Below are 17,331 nucleotides of genomic sequence, written 5' to 3'. Positions count from 1 at the left end.
TACGACATACTATGAGGATCTTGGCCATCATTCTTCAATGTATTCGAAGATCTATTCTTTTCACACTTCATTCGACTAAGGCACAATTGAACCATGGGGGTGGGAATTTTACGGAGAAGCCTACTAGACAGCCACTTTACTCCAGTTAAAGAAAGAGCCAATGATCCTCTCAATGATATGTCTTCTCTTCAGCACATGCTTCTAGACCTTTTTCATCGTGATGTACAGTAGGAATCATACAATCCAATCCTCATTCAAATCAACAAGCGGCATCTTCCCAATGCGAAGACAATCGCCGCGGAACATCCCCAATTTCAGTCATAGCCCTTATAGCACCCGTTGCAGGTAGGGCGACCTGTGGCGACAAAGCCGAAGATGGTGAAAACAAAACAAGGAAACAAGTGTCACAAGAGATAGGGGAATCAGATAAGAACGGGAACAAATGGTAGAGGACAGGCTGGCTCTGGTCCAGTAGGGGTAGATCGATAGACAAGGTCGCGAAAGAGTCGAGAGATGCAGAGGGAGTTGTAGGTAATTCAAGTGTCTCATCACCCTCGTTGCCGCTTGATCATGTTGTCACCAAGATCCGTGGAGTAATTCCACCGTCTCTTCAAGCCCTGCGGATCATACACGCTTGCCACGCTTTGTTGCCAATCTCGTGCACTGAACACGACCGGGGGGGCCTGGAACTGTGGCGGTGACACGGATTGGGTCTGCGGCACTGCCACCTTGGATGGCGAGTCATATTGTATCGGGTATTGTTGGTGTACCATGTTCGACATGGGTTGAGCGTTGTTGTTCATGGGCATGGGAGGAGAGTTTGCGCTGACGGTTGAAGGGTTGACAGAGAAAGCCATATCCCATTGGCTATTTGAGAAGTTAGCAATGCAACACGACAACATGTACACTCTTATTGTTCAAACACATACTTGATAATACGCGTGGGGTCCCAGCTATGCTCATCAACTAAAGGAGCCTCAAGTGGATGGGTTGTAGGCGGTTGATGGGGGACCATTCCAAGGGATTGTAACTGGGAGGAGGTGTCCGACTTTGCGTCTGATTCAGCACCAGCAGATATCGGAGGGGTCATTGGATGTGTGTTGAAACCCACTCTGGATTGGACATTGCTTGAAATTTGGTTTAGGTGTGGATGGTAATGCGCGTCCATGGGGGGACTGGGCTGGTATGGCTCCGAGGGACTGCCGTAGGGAAAGCTCGGTTTCAGCTCAAACGGTCGATGAGTATCCGCGGAAAAGGCCAGTCGGAGGGAATCGATCTGTGCCTGGATCTCTTGCATGGGCCAGGCTGTGGAGCATCTTTCCAAGATGCGCATGTGGCGTGTGAAATATTCTCGGGCGTCTGAGTTGAAATCCGGGTCTGGTGAAGTGATTGCGATCTGTAGGGGTCAGATAGCTCTTTCCAAAAGACACGATTCTTCGACTGCGGTCCACTTACCAGGTGAAGCATGGTGCAAGTGAGAATGCAATAAATCGCAAAATTGATGCCTCGCTGCATGTACAGCAAACCAGACAACCCGAATCGCTCCAGGATAGCTTCCTGCAAACGACAAATACTCTTTGCCGAGGTATAACACATTGAGAAATGAATTTTCCAGTCACTACCTGCTGTAAAGGACTGGGATGCCACAAGCTGAGGACGATGGAGCAGGATGATGGCCAGATGACAGTGGCAGTGCATGTTGCCGACAAAATGAGACGGAATCCATGGAGGGGCCCCATCTGATGGGTAATTTACCTGCAAATCTGTGGGCAAATTATGCAGCCAGTCGTCGAAGAGCGGGTTCTTCTGTACGAAACGAGGGTCCGCGCCCCAATCTTTCTGCTTTTTGATCTTGTGGTATACGTCGGCGATGATGCGAATGTGGTGTGCATTACGGACAAAGTAGGCGTATTGTCTGGAGCGTTCCGTTTCGTACTGATCCAACCCTCGGATATCCAGGGTTGGACGCATATCGACAGTTTCAGGGTCAACGCCGTAGTCAGAGCGGCCTAAAGAGAACATCATTAGAAAATCTTGCCAAACTTGTAGAAAGAACCTGTTTCAGAGTATATTCCACTCACCCTGGGGTGCTCCAATCATCACCTCAACCACCAGAATTGTCTGCCAAATCCGAGTGCTCACCAAGCATTCAATCGGGCTCAAGTCACAGGGTCGCCCTTCGGCGTGGCCGCTATAATGTTCATGAATATCGAGGTCCTTGGCCATGGATACGATGGTTTTGACGGTCTGCCATGACCGATAATAATAGCCCTTCTTGGGCAATGACTCTCTTGCCTTGAGCAAGAGCAGCAAGGCTTGGATGGTGCTTAATCGCGGAACGTCCATAAAACTAGACTCGTGTCCTGATAGAAAGAATCAGCATTTGAATGCCAGACTGCGTGTGCCCTTTTAGAACATGGAATTTTCAAACTTACTGTTCGCCATAGCAAGCCATTGGGCCCCTTCCGAAGGCTCATCAGATAATCGCCCCGCGCACGCAAACAGAGCTTCGAGGAGGAGTGGAGATATAGAGGAGCGGTCATTTTGCCATTGGTAGTATAAGTGGGCGCGGGGAATCACGGGAACGTAAGGGTGGATTTCGTCGAAGTAGATTTTGAAGTAATTCATCACGTCTTCGTCATCGGGCATCAACTCGGGTGGGATTCGAATGGTTGCGCCTGCTCCCGTACTGAGAGGGGGCAGTCTTTCTTCCACTTCGTCTTGGACAGGCGCCTCTGGTTCAATAAGATCTTTCCTTTGTCGCCGGATATATGGAGCTGAACCGAAGTGTTAGTACTGGTGATACGCCACAGACCGAGGGCCAAGGAAACAGATTAGAATTGAACCATACCGATGCCCGATTCATCAATCTTCAGCTCTCCAAGAACATCGCTGAGATTGTCCGCCGTCGATTGATCGTTCTCTGCAAACACGCTCCGATCTGGGGTTGACAAGTGTGGAGGTTGAGAACCCGGAAATACTTGAGGTTGCTGTTGATATGACTGGTGTGGCATGACCATGGGGGATGATCGAATGTCGTTATACATTCCAGGCTGGGCCGGAGGCGCATGAACAAATTGGCCATACATGCCCATTCCGTCGTAAGGCGGCATCGTTCCCATCGGCGCTTGATTGGGGTCTCTATAGGCCGGAGGCACCGGGAAGGCATGATGCGAGGGTTCGGACGTGGCGGAGGAGGCGCCAACCTCCTGGGCAGATTCCATTCCCTCATTGACAAAGTCTCCATCTTGACCGATGGTGGGTGGCACACAGACCAACTTTAAGCGAGTGCATGCCGAGCATGGCCATGTATTTGTCGTGGCCGCATCACACTTGATCTTTCTTTTCCGACAACCATTACACGCCCGCATCACTGAAATGGTCAGTCCGGCCGTTTTAGTTTCATTGCATCGAGTATGGGCTCGCTTACCTTTCAGCCTCTTGTGCCGATTGTGTTCATCGACGAATACATAATCTAAGCGAGCGCGAAATTAGTCCCCATCTCATATTTCCATATGGCATTATCTTTCGCAGGAGAGGTATACTTTTCTGGCCATCTCGGGGAGGTCCCGAGGGAGGCGCAAATGAATAGCCTTGCATGTTCCGATGCCAAAAGGTGGAGGCTCGGGCGAAAGAGGTTCTCGGTGTCGCGTGCTATCAATCCGAACAATCTATCCACAAGGACCTGCCTTGCAATGGAAATAATGAATGTTGAGATGAAAATTCGCAGTTTGAATGTAATAATTATACGCGCGGTCACAAAGCCGAGCGTCAAGTCGCGCCGAGGGATAATTCAGGCCACGGTATCGGGCTGCGCTGATCGCAGTGATTGATTACTCGTATATGATAGGCAAATCACTTGACTCGGTTTGCTTGTTAAAATCAGATCAAAAATGGCCAGCGCGATGAGCCGGCGCACGTCGAGAGAGTTATCCGAGCTTCGGTCGCGTTACGGTCGGCTGGACAAAGACAGGGCGACGAGAGAAGAGAGATTGACGCGCACTTCGGAGCAGCCGGGAGCGATTTTCAGTCAAGAGGAGGATCGCGCGCAAGAGTGTAGGGTAGTAATGGATACAGTGATGTTAATGCTATTAACCGAGTGACGGGGAAGGTTAGTTGTGCGGTCATGCGATCGGCGCGTGGGGGAGAAGTGAGGTTGTAACATACCAAGGAATTAAGAAGTTGAGCAAATGCCGAGTCACAACGGGCATCGTGAAGATGGGGGCTTAGGATCTGGGTGGAGACATTAGGAAGGATCGGGAGGAGGTAGGTAGATGTGGTAGTCGAGAGAGAATGTTGGGTTTGGGGAATGAGGGAATAAGATTCGGGGGCGGTTTGATGATGGAGGTGGTGGTGGAGGCAGTCGGCACTACTTTTGGAGAGAAGAGGAGAGGAGGGGGGGGTGCTTAGTGGAAAAGGGCGGAGAGGTAAGAAACCGAGACTCTGAGACTCTGAGAAAGCTGGGCTCGAGGGGACAAGTTCATTACGGGATAGTGGGCACAAAAATGAACAAGCAAAGTGGGAGAGGAGCTGAGAGGGGCTGCCAAGCGATTTCCCAAGTCCCAGAGGTTTAAAGGGTGATCCATCCAGTCCATCCAATTCTCTTCCAGCTGTTCCAGCTGTTCCAGCGCTTCCAGCTCTCTTCCAAGTAACTAAACTGTACTCCGTACTTACTAAACTAGGACCCGTTGGCCGAGTCCGTCCAATAGTCCCATTAGTCCAATCGTAGTGGATTCGGGTGGAGGGGCGATCCAGATTGCCTCCTGAAGGGTTACGACGTAATATACTCTCTAGTCTCTAGTCTTCTCAGGCTAAAAAGGAGATCATTACAAAGTACACACATTGATTAAATGAGAAGAGGTCAAAGAGTCACTAGAAGAGTATACTATAATACATATTAATATACACACGATGATGATGGAAATAGTTTTCACATGGCAAAAAGTATCCTACTTATTATTATCTTATTCTAACTCTTCTTGTCTCTCTAGACTTTTAGACCGATCGCTCCTTCACATACTAATAATCACTAGCCTCGACCATGATTCAAGCTAAAAAACTAAAAAAACGCCCCCCCACGGAGAAATCTACGTATAGAAGACCCCTGGTGGTCCGCCATACGTAGTCCTTGCATAACCCAAGACTCCGGATAACGTCAAGTATACAAACAACCCTGACACTCCAGCCGGCACTCGCAGGACATGCTACTACTTACAGTAGTAGTAACTATATCCTCCACTTTTCTGACAGACACTATTGTCTGACAAACCCGGCCTCTTAATCTAAGACTACCTAAACGACTCTAGGTCTGACAGTAGTGGCTCTCTGAGCAGTCTGGGCTGGGATTTGACAGGAACAGGACATATGGACTCCATCTCTGTCAGGTCGAGACCTCCAACACGAGTCAACTCCTGTAACTAGTAGTCTGACCAGCAAGCTAGCTAGGCTGATCCTCGTGCTGTGACAGTTGTCTCCTCCTTCTGTCCCTGAGTGGAGAGGGGGACGTTTCAACAGACTCATCGCGGAAGAACAGGGCAGGAATGGTGTTTGATGAATATTTAACCATATTTGAATCCACTACCAAATAATCTAAATGGAGCCTCGGGATCCGGGAAAATCACCATGTATGAATACGGTATACGGTAAAGGTTAGAATCTTTCACCACATGGCAGATAATCTATCCTGATCCACTCTTCCACTCTTTCTGTCTCTATTCGGGAGCCTACCTATCCTTTTCGCCCAGCCTCTGGACCTTCCAGGGTAAAAGCAAGCCACTAGTGAATGGATGGATTGCGCAAACCAACAGGTTCTCCACTCATCACCAAGATTAATCACCGTAAATCACTCGGGATGGTTCAAATGTCTCTCCGACGGTCGTCGACCAACGGGTTGCAAGAATGGATCACTCTCGTACCTGAGATATTTTTTTTTCTCTTTCCTCTTTTAGGGCTTCAGGTCAAGAAGAATTCTACAGATCACCACTACAATTATACAATATTATGTACTCCGTACAGTACGCCGTGCCACAATCTTACCGGAAGAATACCTGCAGGACCGGAAAATTATAGCAAAACCTTCCTTAAGACCTTACCCCCTCCTCCATTCTTCTGCAGCGGTGAAGTCCAAAGGCCGAGGTCAAAAACAGTACTCGGTTTCGCCGGGTTCATTCGGATGAAACATGAAACTATCCTTTGGCCCCTCCTCCTCTCTTGACTTTGGCGCCAAATATCCCATCTACCTGGAATCCTGGATGCAGGACCAGCTCCATTTGTGGCTCCCCCTCCCCCTCTTACTTTCTTAGTCCAGAAAGCGCATAAATGTGCGGGACAACATTGGTGCCCTGGGTTTCAAAAGTGCTTTCGAACTTTCGAAAGGGGGGAGAAAAGAGGGTACCACAGTCCACATTCCATATTTCTAGGATTATGGCTAAGCTAACGAAGTGGGTCCCCCGGTAGATTCTGGAAGGCCACACGAACTGGAACCGCCATGGTTACAACTTACCAGCCTGGGAATCCCTCGGTGGAGACTGGAGACACCAAAATGCATGGCGGTATGGGCGCCTTCTTCTTCTCTGCAAGGCCCCCCGGTCAATGGCTCACCATGGCTCACTATGGCCACTCATGCAGGCCAAGGCCTTGATCCTTCCTGATCGACTCGGACTCGGCAACTTGTCAGGGGCAAAATACCCGGGCCCTAGAGTAACCTACCAAAACCCACGTCGATCCCATTGCCCAAGCTTCTGGGATATGGCGGGGGAAAACGGATTTTCTTCCCAAGATCGACGGGCTCTCGGGTTAGTAGGTACGGGTATAACCTCAATTTTGGGTCGGGTTCTCATCATTGGTCATTGGGGATATAACCATAAATCTGCTATATCTCTAGTCTGTTCTCCGTTCTTTGGTGGACTTGAATTGTCAAAGCAGTCAGATAGTTTATCTCCGTAGCTCCGAAGCAGGGGGGCCATTTTGGTAATCACATCAGCCTTCCAGGGCCTGGGGGCAAGTCGTGACGATGATTCGAAGAAAAGAGCCGAGGATCCTCCGAGACAGTCCACCGAGCACGTGAACTTAGATAAGCCTAATCTTATCTCTTATCTCTTATCATCACGTTTTTTGCCCCTCCGAACCCTCTCCGATATCACCAACCATCATCACCGACTTCAACCTCACACTACATCCGGACTCACCACCATCGATCATACCCCCTTCCAATCATCATGGCGGAAATGCAAAATTCTAATCCCACCATCCTCAACGCCGCAGATCTCCCCACGAGATCACGGTCCACAGAGAAGAAAACAGGCGACTATGCACTCGGTATATTCGCCGCAGTCCCCAAGCCAACAGACTTTCTCTCGTCCGATTCAGAGGGAGACGAAGATCTGCTGGAGGAGCCAATCGACGAACAAGAGATCTACGGTATGCAATGCAATTCCCTCCCTTCCCACCTTCTTAAATCCATTCTCTATCCAACTCACCCACAACTAACAAACATCCCACAGACCTAATCAAATCCATCTCCGACCCAGAACACCCCCTCTCCCTCGGCGAACTAGCCGTCGTCTCCCTCCCAGATATTTTCATCAAACCAACCCTGCCGAACGTCCCCTCCTCGCCACTCCAAACAGTCACCGTCCTAATCACTCCCACAATCACCCACTGCAGTCTCGCCACCGTTATCGGACTCGGAGTCCGAGTGCGACTAGAGCAGTCCCTCCCGCCACGGTTCCGCGTAGACGTGCGGATTAAGGAGGGGACTCATAGTACCGGCGATGAGGTCAATAAGCAACTTGGTGATAAGGAGCGAGTTGCGGCTGCGTTGGAGAATGGAGCTTTGATGCAGGTTATCGGAAAGATGATGGAGACGTGCCAATGAACGGATGGATCAGGACCGAGACCAGACCGAAAGCATTTCTATTTTTCTTTGCATGTGCCATGATGTGATTTTTTGAAGCGCATTTATTGGGTTCTTTCACCTTTGGGGACTAGATTGGAGTATTTCTTATATTTACACTTCCTCTAAAAGAGCCCCTTACGAATTTTATGCAGTCAATATGACAGGAGATATATTCGGACCTTTTTTTTGCATTACAATTACATGCAAGCTCAAGTCAAATGCAAGAAACAAATCAATGACTAACTCCGTAGCCCAAAAGTCCCCTCCCAAAAGAAAAGAAAGATCTTTTATCTCTTCGCCTTGAAGCCCTCCTCGAGAGCAAAATCGATCATGAATCCAAAACGCCACTCTCCTGCAGACCCTTCCACAATTCTGGTTCCAGGAACTTGCTAACCGTCACGTCCTCCGCCAGACCCTTACGCCGGCGGGTCTTCAGCACAAAGTCCCGGGCAGTGGACATAGCATTGGCCACTTCCAGCGGCTTCAGTTTCACTTCACGGTCCAGGGGATCACCAGGCACGACACTCCACTTGTCAAAGACTAGACTGACCATGGCCTGGCCTTGAGTGTGAATGCGCAGATCGGTCTCGAAACCGAATGAGTCGATCACGGGGATTAGACCCTTCACAGAGTAGAGGGGGTACCGGCGATAGGGCCGTCGGAGAGGACGTGGCCTCGTCGGCGGGAGAGCACGGTGTATACCGAGGCGACGGCATCTGCGGGGCCGGTCATTGTGCAGGAGTAGATTGGCTCCATGAGTCGGGGCGAGGCCATCAAGAATGATGAGTAGACGGCGCGGCGAGCGGTAGGAATGATCTGACCTCCACCGCGATAGATGGCTTGGTCAGCAAGAGACACGTCGGTGAGCCTGAATTTGGTGTTCCGAATTGCTAATAACAGTCAGTATGAATGGATCAAATAGAAAGAGAGGCTGGGTAATAAAAGGGTGTTACTCACGTTCTTCACACAAAGGCCCCTCCCTCGTGCCCCAGCTGAAACCTTGAGTAATCGAGTCTCGCACAGTTCCCAGCAGCTTCTTATCCACCTGCGAGGGCAGTGTGTCGTCCTGAAGAATGTTGGGCCCCATCTCCTCGGGACCGAACGCCCAGATACTACGGGCCGCAAGCTTGTCCCAGTCGTAGTTGTCCTCGAAATAGCGTGCGACCTTACGGATAGGGTCCTTGATGTTGACCTTGCCGCTTTCAATATCCTCAGCAATACCCTCGTCCAAAGGCTCCGCAATCATCGTAATCTTGTTCTTCTTGTTTGGCGTGATAGAGTAACACATGATGGCCGAGGTCTCAACCACAGTCTCGCAGAATCGCGTAACCGGATCAGAAACCTTGATCTCCATCTCTGAGTACAGCCGTCGAAGATCGTGAAGCACACAGTCCATATAGAGCTCGCCAGTTCCCAGCACGATATGCTCACCAGACTCCTCGACCTTGGTGGAGATCAGAGGATAGCTCTTGTTGACCTTGCGCAGACCGTCCAGCATCTTCGGCAATTCGGAGGGGTTCACGGGCTCTACAGCAACCTTGAACACAGACTCGGTCATATGCCGTATGGGACGGAAGATATACGGCTCCTCATCGTCCTCTAGCTTTAGAGGAACGAGTGTTGCCGTTTTGACAATAGAGTTGTCAACGCCACCGAGCAGAACCCAGTTACCGGCGGGAACGCCGTCGGTAGAGATGTTATAGCAAGTCTCGGCAATCCATGTGTCTGAGATGGTTGCAATGACCATATCCTCCTCATCCTCTGGGGTGTATCCCTCTCCCAGGACTCGGACTTGCTGACCAGGACGAGCAGTACCACTCAGGATACGTCCGAAAGAGTGGAATCCACTAGCATCAACAGTGCTGAACAGCTTCGTGACATGAACGACCAAGGGACCATCCTGGTCACAGGTAGACATCGAAGTCGCAACCTTTGTGTCCAGAGGGCCGGTGTAGTACCGTTCCAACATTCGCTCGGCACCGCAAACGGGAGAAGGAACGTGCTGCACAATCATATCCACAAATCCAGTGGGAGCACCAAAGAATTGTTCGCACACGAGGTTGAGCAGCTCAGCTGCATCAGTCTTCAATTGAGAAGGCTTCAAAGTGACTCCCACACTCGCCAGCGTTTGCTTGAGATCCTCGGGACTCTCACTGAGCGTGTGAGAGTACAGTTTGTAAATGGGCTCCAGGATAAACTTCACAAATGCACGCTTCGAGTTCTCCTCCACACCCTTCCGAGTGAACTTTCGGCTCTTGGGGTTGAAGAAAATGTCACCCCAGAGGCGCGCGGCGAATTCTGTAGAATCAAGCTTCGGGTAGGTGTCGGCGTACATACGGGCAAATGACTCCAAGGTAAAGCACCAGTTCATCGAGCTAGAAGCAAATGCGACATTGCCCTTTTCGGGGCTCAATCGTCGTCGCTCACCCTGACCTGGAACGATATTTTCAATGAGGGTATTGACTTCTTCAATCACATGCTTCAGCTTGAAGTAGGCATCGTTGGGAGGTAGCTTGAGCTCCAAGATAAGCCTATCCATCTTGTTGACAACCAGGGTCAAGGGGATATCCTCCAAGACCGCATGCTTGACAATCTGCTCGGTGTTCGCCTGCACACCCTCGACAACATCCACCACGAGAACAACACCGTCAGCCAAGCGGACCGATGCGGCGACCTCATCCACAAAGTTCACATGACCGGGGGTATCAATAATGTTGACCAGGTGGGACTTGCCCTTGGTTCCTTGAAGAACCAAGCTCATGGGAGCCGATTTGATAGAAACGCCACGCTGGCGCTCCAAGAAATGAACGTCGGTATATCGAAGCTGTTCCTCCTTGCGCTTTCCTTGCCGCTTTTCTAACCGCGCCGAGAGGTCGTGTGTCTGTCGCACCAGCATGTCCATGAACGCAGTCTTTCCATGGTGCAAATGACCCACCACCGCAACGTTTCGTATTTGTTCGGGGAAGTTGAGCAAGTCTGACATGAATTCACGGGAGAAATAGACGGGGGAAGCTCGGTTTCAGCGATCGCAAATTTCTTCTGCTGGACGGGCGCAATGATGGGTTCGGACAACGGTTGCGCATCTTCCTCCTGGACCATAGTTTCGACATCGGCGCCATATACTTGTTGTGCGCTGGGGTAATATTGCTTGTCTTCGTGTAGAATGACCGCGTTTGAAGGTCCCTCTGTGTGCGAGGCGCGAATGAGCATGCGGTCTAGCTTGGACTGTGTATTCTGGGGAGCGCAAAACGTACCATCAACCTCCATCAATTGTTGGTCATTGACCTCCTCCTCTTCCTCCTCATCTTCAAAGGCCTCGTCGAACTTGAAGGCCTGCGGGACCTGCTCCTGCTGCTCCTCATCGGACTCGGCTTCGCCGATGTAGTTACCGAACCTAGAGGCCCCTTAGTTAGCGAGATGGACGCGTACGTTATAGAGTATCATTTCAGATAACATACTCATCGTATAGGTCGTCCATGATGGGCCAGAATTATGCGAGTGGTTGGAGTTGGGGGAAAATGAACGAACTGCGGATCCCCGAGTTGCTGGCGTGACGCCGGAGAAAGACGAAGGCGAGCAACTTTCACTTGGTCCGAGCGTCCGGCAGAATAGCGGGCAGAATTAAAAGTACTGTTACTACTGTTAGTAGTTCTGTAGACTCGCGCCTACACCGTACAGCTCCTCACTCCCCACTATTATTTATATATCTTGTACGCTGCCCCTCGACCTCCTTTCCTTTCCTCCATTATAGCCCCCTGATTGTCTAACCTCTGCTTTTTTTGCATCCTCAGTTTACACCTTTGCACTTCGAAATGTCTTCTCTTCCTCCTGTCTACATTGTCTCGACGGCCCGTACTCCTGTGGGTTCGTTCCTTGGGTATGTCCACCCCGCCGTGGAGTTTCTGTTACTAGACTAACACATTGATTCAGCTCCCTCTCTAGCCTGACTGCTCCTCAGCTTGGTGCTCATGCTATCAAGGGTATGATCAGTCTTATTCCTCCATAGGAGGCCCCTGCTTGTTTCAATTGATACTAACGGCGGTTGATAGCGGCTGTTGAGCGGGCCGAGGGTATCAACGCTTCCGACGTTGAGGAGGTCTTCTTCGGAAACGTCCTGTCCGCTGGGTAAGTTATGGGATGAGTACTCTGGTCTTCTAGCTGAAAGCTAACATGCTGTGACTAGTGTTGGTCAGAACCCCGCCCGCCAATGCGCCATCAATGCTGGTCTCTCGGACTCCACCGTCTGCACCACCGTCAACAAGGTCTGCGCCTCTGGCCTGAAGGCCATCATCCTCGGTGCCCAGACCATTATGACCGGCAACGCCGATATCGTCGTGGCCGGTGGTGCTGAGTCCATGTCCAACACCCCCCACTACCTCCCCAGCCTGCGCACCGGTGCCAAGTACGGCAACCAGAACATGGTCGACGGAATCATGAAGGACGGTCTCCAGGATGCCTATGGCAAGCAGGAGCTCATGGGCTTCGCTGCTGAGGAGTGTGCTCAGGACCACGGTTTCAACCGTGAGCAGCAGGATGAGTACGCTATCCGTACCTACCAGAAGGCCCAGGCCGCCCAGAAGGCCGGCGCTTTCGACTACGAGATTGCCCCCATTGAGATCCCCGGCTTCCGTGGCAAGCCCGGTGTTACCGTGTCCCAGGATGACGAGCCCAAAAACGTAAGTTGCAATGCTCCTCCCATATGCCCGTCTCGTGAGATGATTACTAACCGTGTCTTTTTTTCTATTAGCTCAACCCCGATAAGCTGCGCGCCATGAAGCCCGCCTTCATCCCCGGTACCGGCACCGTTACCGCCCCCAACTCCTCCCCCCTCAACGACGGTGCCTCCGCTGTTGTCCTGGTCTCCGAGGCCAAGGTCAAGGAGCTCGGCCTCAAGCCCATTGCCAAGATCCTCGGCTGGGGTGACGCCGCTCACCAGCCCAGCAAGTTCACCACTGCCCCCGCTCTGGCTATCCCCAAGGCCCTGAAGCACGCTGGCGTGACTCAGGACTCCATCGACGCCTTCGAGATCAACGAGGCCTTCAGTGTTGTGGCTCTTGCCAACATGAAGCTGCTCGGTCTCTCCGAGGAGAAGGTCAACATCCACGGTGGTGCTGTCGCCATCGGCCACCCTCTCGGTGCCAGCGGTGCCCGTATTGTCGCGACCTTGCTTGGTGTCTTGAAGGCGAAGCAGGGCAAGCTCGGCTGTGTCGGCATCTGCAACGGTGGTGGCGGTGCCAGCGCCCTGGTCCTCGAGGCTCTCTTCTAACGCGACTTTTTAATGATGTACGGATATGACATGACTATCAACACTTTGTGAATTACCAAAAAGCAGTGTTGGCACATATATATAAACCCCGATCCTAGAGGCAGATGAATAAAAATGCAACTCGTGGGGACTAATCGAAATTTGAGAACATAGCGTCTACATAGAAACATCCCATACCAGTAAAGCGTCATAGATTAGCAGCCAATTAAATCAATGGGAGCCAGGCAAATACTTAGTTACCCTACATGTCAAAGCCAAAAGGGTCGGTTTACTAGATCACGACTTTTACAAACACATCAGCGAGCCAAATATGTAATTCATTAGTCTAAGTGAACAAAATCCATTAGAGACTGAAGGGATAGATCAAACCATCTTTTAGAGCCATTCTAACTAGGCAAAAGCCCCAACGAAAGCCATCAGGAGAGCACCACAAGCAACTGATATACAAGCTTCAACACGCCGTCTACCCTTGAGAGTCTGATAACTCGACTCACTCAAGAAGTCCTCGGCAAGCAACTCCACCAGACCTGCAAAGAGCAGCAAACCGCTACTAATGGCATTGGTGATACCCACCATCAGCAGTCCAGTCGTACTGGCGGGATCATAGAGATTATGTAAAACAAGGCCAATGGCTTGGCCGATAGGAGTAGTCGTTCCGTACGCCAGGCACATGAGCCACGGCTTTGCAGAAGTCGGTGAGAAGAGGTCAGGGATGAGAGAGGCAATGCGAGCTCCCAGAGCGAAGCCTTCAAAGGTCTGGTGGAAACTGATAGCGACCAGGAGAACAACGAATGACGTGCCAGTTGCGACGCTGAGAGCCATGCCGATGAAGATGCTGTGGAATAGGATGCCAGCCTCAAGGAGAAGACACTGAAGAAGCTGCCGTTGTGGGTTCTGCATCGGCGAGGCCAAGTCATCCTGATTCCTAAAGTTGGGAGTGGCACGCGCCCGGTGACGCTGGTGAGGACCTGAAGGTTGTTGCGGCTGCCCATTGATGGGAACATCATCCGCGTACGGGTCAAGTCCCTCAATATCAGCGTTCTCCTCGTCCTCCTTATCCGGATGAGCACCGCTGAGAGGTGACCGTTCAAAATCGTGCGAAGAACCGGAAGCCCTCTCAGCATCCCCATGCTCATCCTGCCGTAGACCTTCCATAAGAATATTGGAAGATGGACCGCGGGCCCCCAAATGCGCATAACTTGAATCTTGATGCTGGAAATCGTCCATAGAATCACGGCCGATATCCCCCATGAGCGTATCATAATCATTTGCGTGGACGTGGCCCGCACCCTTCATCGCAAAGAACATTTCCACCAAGACCACAGCGAAGACTGCGATCATGGCCACGAAGCCTGCCATGGCACGATACGTTCGGCTCCAGAACCGCGGCAGACATGGATCGGTCAACGATACGAATGCTGTTGGCAGGAGGTGGACAAAGGCCGTCGCAATCAATACACCTGTTCCGAAATGTCTCGAGATGAAGAGGAAGCGGCGGGGGATTGGAAGGCCAGGGAATCGGCGTGCAAGAACAGGGAATGAGCAGGCTGCAGTCGCATTGACAGTTAGCTTCACTGATATCAATGTAAAGTAAAAAGGAGAACAAGACGACGATACATACCAAATGTACTCAATACCAGAATCAAGAAGAGCGCCATAACGTGTAGTGGAGTGTTATAGACGCCTCTTTGGCCAGAACCACAGGCCGGGGCCTCACCGGCCGGGTCAGAGGCTCGACCTACATTTCGTCGTTGAAGTTCTGCTCTTAGGAGTGATTCGGGGATATCTGAGATGGCAGAGAGAGCGCGCTTCAGGTCTGAGAACAGATTTAGATTAAGCCTGCAATGATCGCGGTATGAGGGAGGAATTACTCACCCGTAGACCCCACGCCAGCATCCTGCCACGGTTGGGCATTCTGCATATTTGAATCGGAAAGGTTGGAATACCGCTGGGACCGGGCCGCATCCCCAGCTCGAAGAGTGACTGGGATGCGAAAAGGAAGGAGAACCTATCAGAATGAAAGGAACTGAATTGAGCTCGGCCAACGATGACACTTTGTTAGCTCCGTCTAGGAGTTGCCGATCTCCGGTGCATCGTTCGGAGGTTCAGAGGGAGGGACTCGGGCCACGAGTTGACACTTTAATCCGGACTGCCGCCATCTTATCTCGGCTTAGTAACGACGGGTCCAGCGTAACCTTAGCTTACCTTAAAACGGCCTTGTTATGGTAATCAGCATGTAAATACTTTGATGCGACTAATGATTGAGGAATCGTATCAATCTGCCTTTAATACAGTGAGATGAGAAGCAAGTACATATTGTTTTATTCTAGTCTGCTTGATACAATGAGAAAAACATGCTGCGATCTTAGCATGACATCTATCTACTGTTCAACTTCGTCCATCCACTCGTGCCTCTCGGGCGACGACTATCATCCGTCTGAACAGATGTCTGCTGGTGATCGGTGGCCCGCTCGCCCGACTCAGCCTGTGGATTAGACGAAGTACCCTGCTGATCTTGCGAGTCCAGTGGTTGATTGGGATCCATATTCCCATCAAACCATTCCTTTTCTTCCAAAACCTCCCATTCGGCGCTTGCCATCTCACCAAGTAGATTAGACTTGAGTTTATCCACAATCTTCGTTGGCGTTGGTAGCTTCCATGTGCGCATAAACTCAACACCCTCGGACGCCGCAATGAATGAGTGTACCGTCCCGTGGGAGTAATGACCGAGCATCGGGAAAGATTTGGTGCGTTGGATCGTCGTTTGTGGCGAGTCCTTCGCGGTTTTCATCTTTACCTGGGTCTCTCGACCGGCAAACGCTCGCATCAAGGTCGATGCTTGAGCAGGCGGGGCAACCAGCAGCTGCCACATGCCCTTCCCGATATTACACACATCCTCCCAGGAGTCGGATGTCAAGTTGATCCCCTGGGTTCTGCACAGCCAGGCTACATCCCAGGCGAGCAGTGAAGCACCCTCCAAGAAAAGCGCATAAGTCCCGGGATCTTCCTTGGCCAGGCGGGGAAGAGGCTTGTCAATAAAGAGCGGTCTGGGCCGTGGCTGGGTGCGTGGCTCCGTTCTGGATGCCGTTGGACTGGGGGTTGAAGAATAGGCGGTGTCAGACCCATCAGAGGAATCTCGAAAATTATATGAGGCGGCGAAGGAGTATATTGTAGCGGTAGGATGATTCCGGTGCGGTAGGGTGATTTCCGCCGGAAGTCTCAGAGAGAGATAGTGCGATACGAGGACTAGGAGGTGGGCGATGTTGGAGAGGGAGGTGGATATTTGAGCGGGAGTTGCACCTGCGAACCTGTTAGAAAAACTGAGAGGGGTGGAGATAGACTCTGCAGGCATACTATTCATATCCTTCAAATCGACGATGGTTATACCACCAAGGACATAGCTATGCCGACCATCCCCCTTCCTTGAGGTCTTCTGTCGTAGGCCGTAGAGATGGGCCGCCTCCCGGCAGAGGAAGATGCGCGCTTCAGCGGTTTTGCTATGGAGATTGTGCCACAGATGCTCCGCACGTTTGGTCGTATTCTGAACGCCCGTCAAGATTGTAGCCTCCCGCTCCCCGAGCTGATACAAGGCAGATTCAGCATCGGACCGCCTCCGGGATAAGTTCGCCTCGCGCTCAGAGATGTCTGCCTTCTTGGCTTTGAGATCCTCTTTCAGCTCTTCAATCTGCTGAGCAAGACTCTCTCTCCTGGAGGAGGAAGCAGCCTGGCGACTGGAAATCGTCTGGAGGGCCCAACATGGAGAGCTCTTGTGATCGTCCGTAGAAAGCCCCTCACTTGGTATTGATGGTGTTTTCTGAGAGACCTCACGGGACACAGCAAGTTCTATTTGACGCCCTAGGCTCTCCTTCTCCAAGAGAACCCGGGTATTTCCGAGACGGAGCTGATAGAGATGATTGCGGGCGCATGTCGGGCAGAGGAACGGCTGGCGGGAGTGGGCAGAGTTGCATATGAGACAGCTCATCGCAGACGGTCGTGGGTGTTTGAGTCTGTCGTCAGAGGTCGCATTTCCATGGTGTGTCGTGGAAGCTGCCAGAGCTGCCGCCGATTACCATGGAGTGGGAGATGATCAATCCAAAAGACCGGCGGATTATCGGGAGTTTCACGTTGTGATGTCGTCACCTGACGCGGCTCCCGCTTTGGGGCGGAC

The 17,331-nt window shown here is 51.4% G+C and overlaps 7 protein-coding genes across 7 annotated transcripts; 2 read left to right on the top strand and 5 right to left on the bottom strand.

Annotated features, from left to right (window-relative positions):
* Positions 1-163: 163 nt before the first annotated feature.
* On the bottom strand, positions 164-4,358 carry N7473_010989 (Zn(II)2Cys6 transcription factor). Its single transcript, XM_057156928.1, has 9 exons — positions 4,168-4,358; positions 3,546-4,088; positions 3,431-3,475; positions 2,852-3,373; positions 2,436-2,777; positions 2,082-2,363; positions 1,456-2,009; positions 930-1,396; positions 164-867 (listed from the first exon to the last, which is right to left on the bottom strand). The coding sequence occupies exons 2-9, from the start codon at positions 3,598-3,600 to the stop codon at positions 549-551; spliced, it is 2,586 nt and encodes an 861-aa protein (XP_057005583.1). The 5' UTR covers positions 3,601-4,088; positions 4,168-4,358; the 3' UTR covers positions 164-548.
* A 2,859-nt stretch (positions 4,359-7,217) lies between these two features.
* On the top strand, positions 7,218-7,876 carry N7473_010988 (iron-sulfur cluster assembly protein CIA2; the record flags this gene model as incomplete). Its single annotated transcript, XM_057156927.1, has 2 exons — positions 7,218-7,419; positions 7,503-7,876. The coding sequence occupies 2 exons, from the start codon at positions 7,218-7,220 to the stop codon at positions 7,874-7,876; spliced, it is 576 nt and encodes a 191-aa protein (XP_057005582.1).
* A 349-nt stretch (positions 7,877-8,225) lies between these two features.
* On the bottom strand, positions 8,226-8,450 carry N7473_010987 (U5 small nuclear ribonucleoprotein component; the record flags this gene model as incomplete). Its single annotated transcript, XM_057156926.1, has 1 exon — positions 8,226-8,450. The coding sequence occupies one exon, from the start codon at positions 8,448-8,450 to the stop codon at positions 8,226-8,228; it is 225 nt and encodes a 74-aa protein (XP_057005581.1).
* Positions 8,451-8,521: 71 nt separating this feature from the next.
* Positions 8,522-11,375, bottom strand: N7473_010986 (U5 snRNP component Snu114, putative; the record flags this gene model as incomplete). Its single annotated transcript, XM_057156925.1, has 5 exons — positions 8,522-8,787; positions 8,855-10,778; positions 10,889-11,082; positions 11,152-11,291; positions 11,356-11,375. The coding sequence occupies 5 exons, from the start codon at positions 11,373-11,375 to the stop codon at positions 8,522-8,524; spliced, it is 2,544 nt and encodes an 847-aa protein (XP_057005580.1).
* Positions 11,376-11,709: 334 nt separating this feature from the next.
* erg10B (acetyl-CoA C-acetyltransferase) lies at positions 11,710-13,163 on the top strand (the record flags this gene model as incomplete). Its single annotated transcript, XM_057156924.1, has 5 exons — positions 11,710-11,774; positions 11,828-11,877; positions 11,947-12,022; positions 12,081-12,573; positions 12,645-13,163. The coding sequence occupies 5 exons, from the start codon at positions 11,710-11,712 to the stop codon at positions 13,161-13,163; spliced, it is 1,203 nt and encodes a 400-aa protein (XP_057005579.1).
* A 390-nt stretch (positions 13,164-13,553) lies between these two features.
* Positions 13,554-15,084, bottom strand: N7473_010984 (putative ZIP family zinc transporter; the record flags this gene model as incomplete). Its single annotated transcript, XM_057156923.1, has 3 exons — positions 13,554-14,710; positions 14,785-14,979; positions 15,039-15,084. 3 exons carry the CDS (start codon positions 15,082-15,084, stop codon positions 13,554-13,556), a joined length of 1,398 nt encoding a protein of 465 aa, XP_057005578.1.
* A 374-nt stretch (positions 15,085-15,458) lies between these two features.
* N7473_010983 (Atg14 domain-containing protein) lies at positions 15,459-17,306 on the bottom strand. Its single transcript, XM_057156922.1, has 2 exons — positions 16,518-17,306; positions 15,459-16,463 (listed from the first exon to the last, which is right to left on the bottom strand). Exons 1-2 carry the CDS (start codon positions 17,143-17,145, stop codon positions 15,541-15,543), a joined length of 1,551 nt encoding a protein of 516 aa, XP_057005577.1. The 5' UTR covers positions 17,146-17,306; the 3' UTR covers positions 15,459-15,540.
* Positions 17,307-17,331: the final 25 nt, after the last annotated feature.

This window comes from Penicillium subrubescens (genome assembly GCF_028828155.1).
Source record: "Penicillium subrubescens strain IBT 31985 chromosome Unknown utg000007l_segment0_segment0, whole genome shotgun sequence".
Lineage (NCBI taxonomy): Eukaryota > Fungi > Ascomycota > Eurotiomycetes > Eurotiales > Aspergillaceae > Penicillium > Penicillium subrubescens.
Note: the sequence above shows the minus strand (reverse complement) of the source record. Positions and strands in the feature narration are given on the sequence as shown.

Coding starts and splice junctions, on each gene's coding strand:
- N7473_010989 (XM_057156928.1), bottom strand. CDS start 3,600: ATGCAAGGCTATTCATTTGCGCCTCCCTCGGGACCTCCCCGAGATGGC. Junction 3,476..3,545: donor TCCCCGAGATGGCCAGAAAA/GTATACCTCTCC, acceptor GCGCTCGCTTAG/ATTATGTATTCGTCGATGAA. Junction 2,778..2,851: donor GATTGATGAATCGGGCATCG/GTATGGTTCAAT, acceptor ACTTCGGTTCAG/CTCCATATATCCGGCGACAA.
- N7473_010983 (XM_057156922.1), bottom strand. CDS start 17,145: ATGAGCTGTCTCATATGCAACTCTGCCCACTCCCGCCAGCCGTTCCTC. Junction 16,464..16,517: donor CGATTTGAAGGATATGAATA/GTATGCCTGCAG, acceptor ACAGGTTCGCAG/GTGCAACTCCCGCTCAAATA.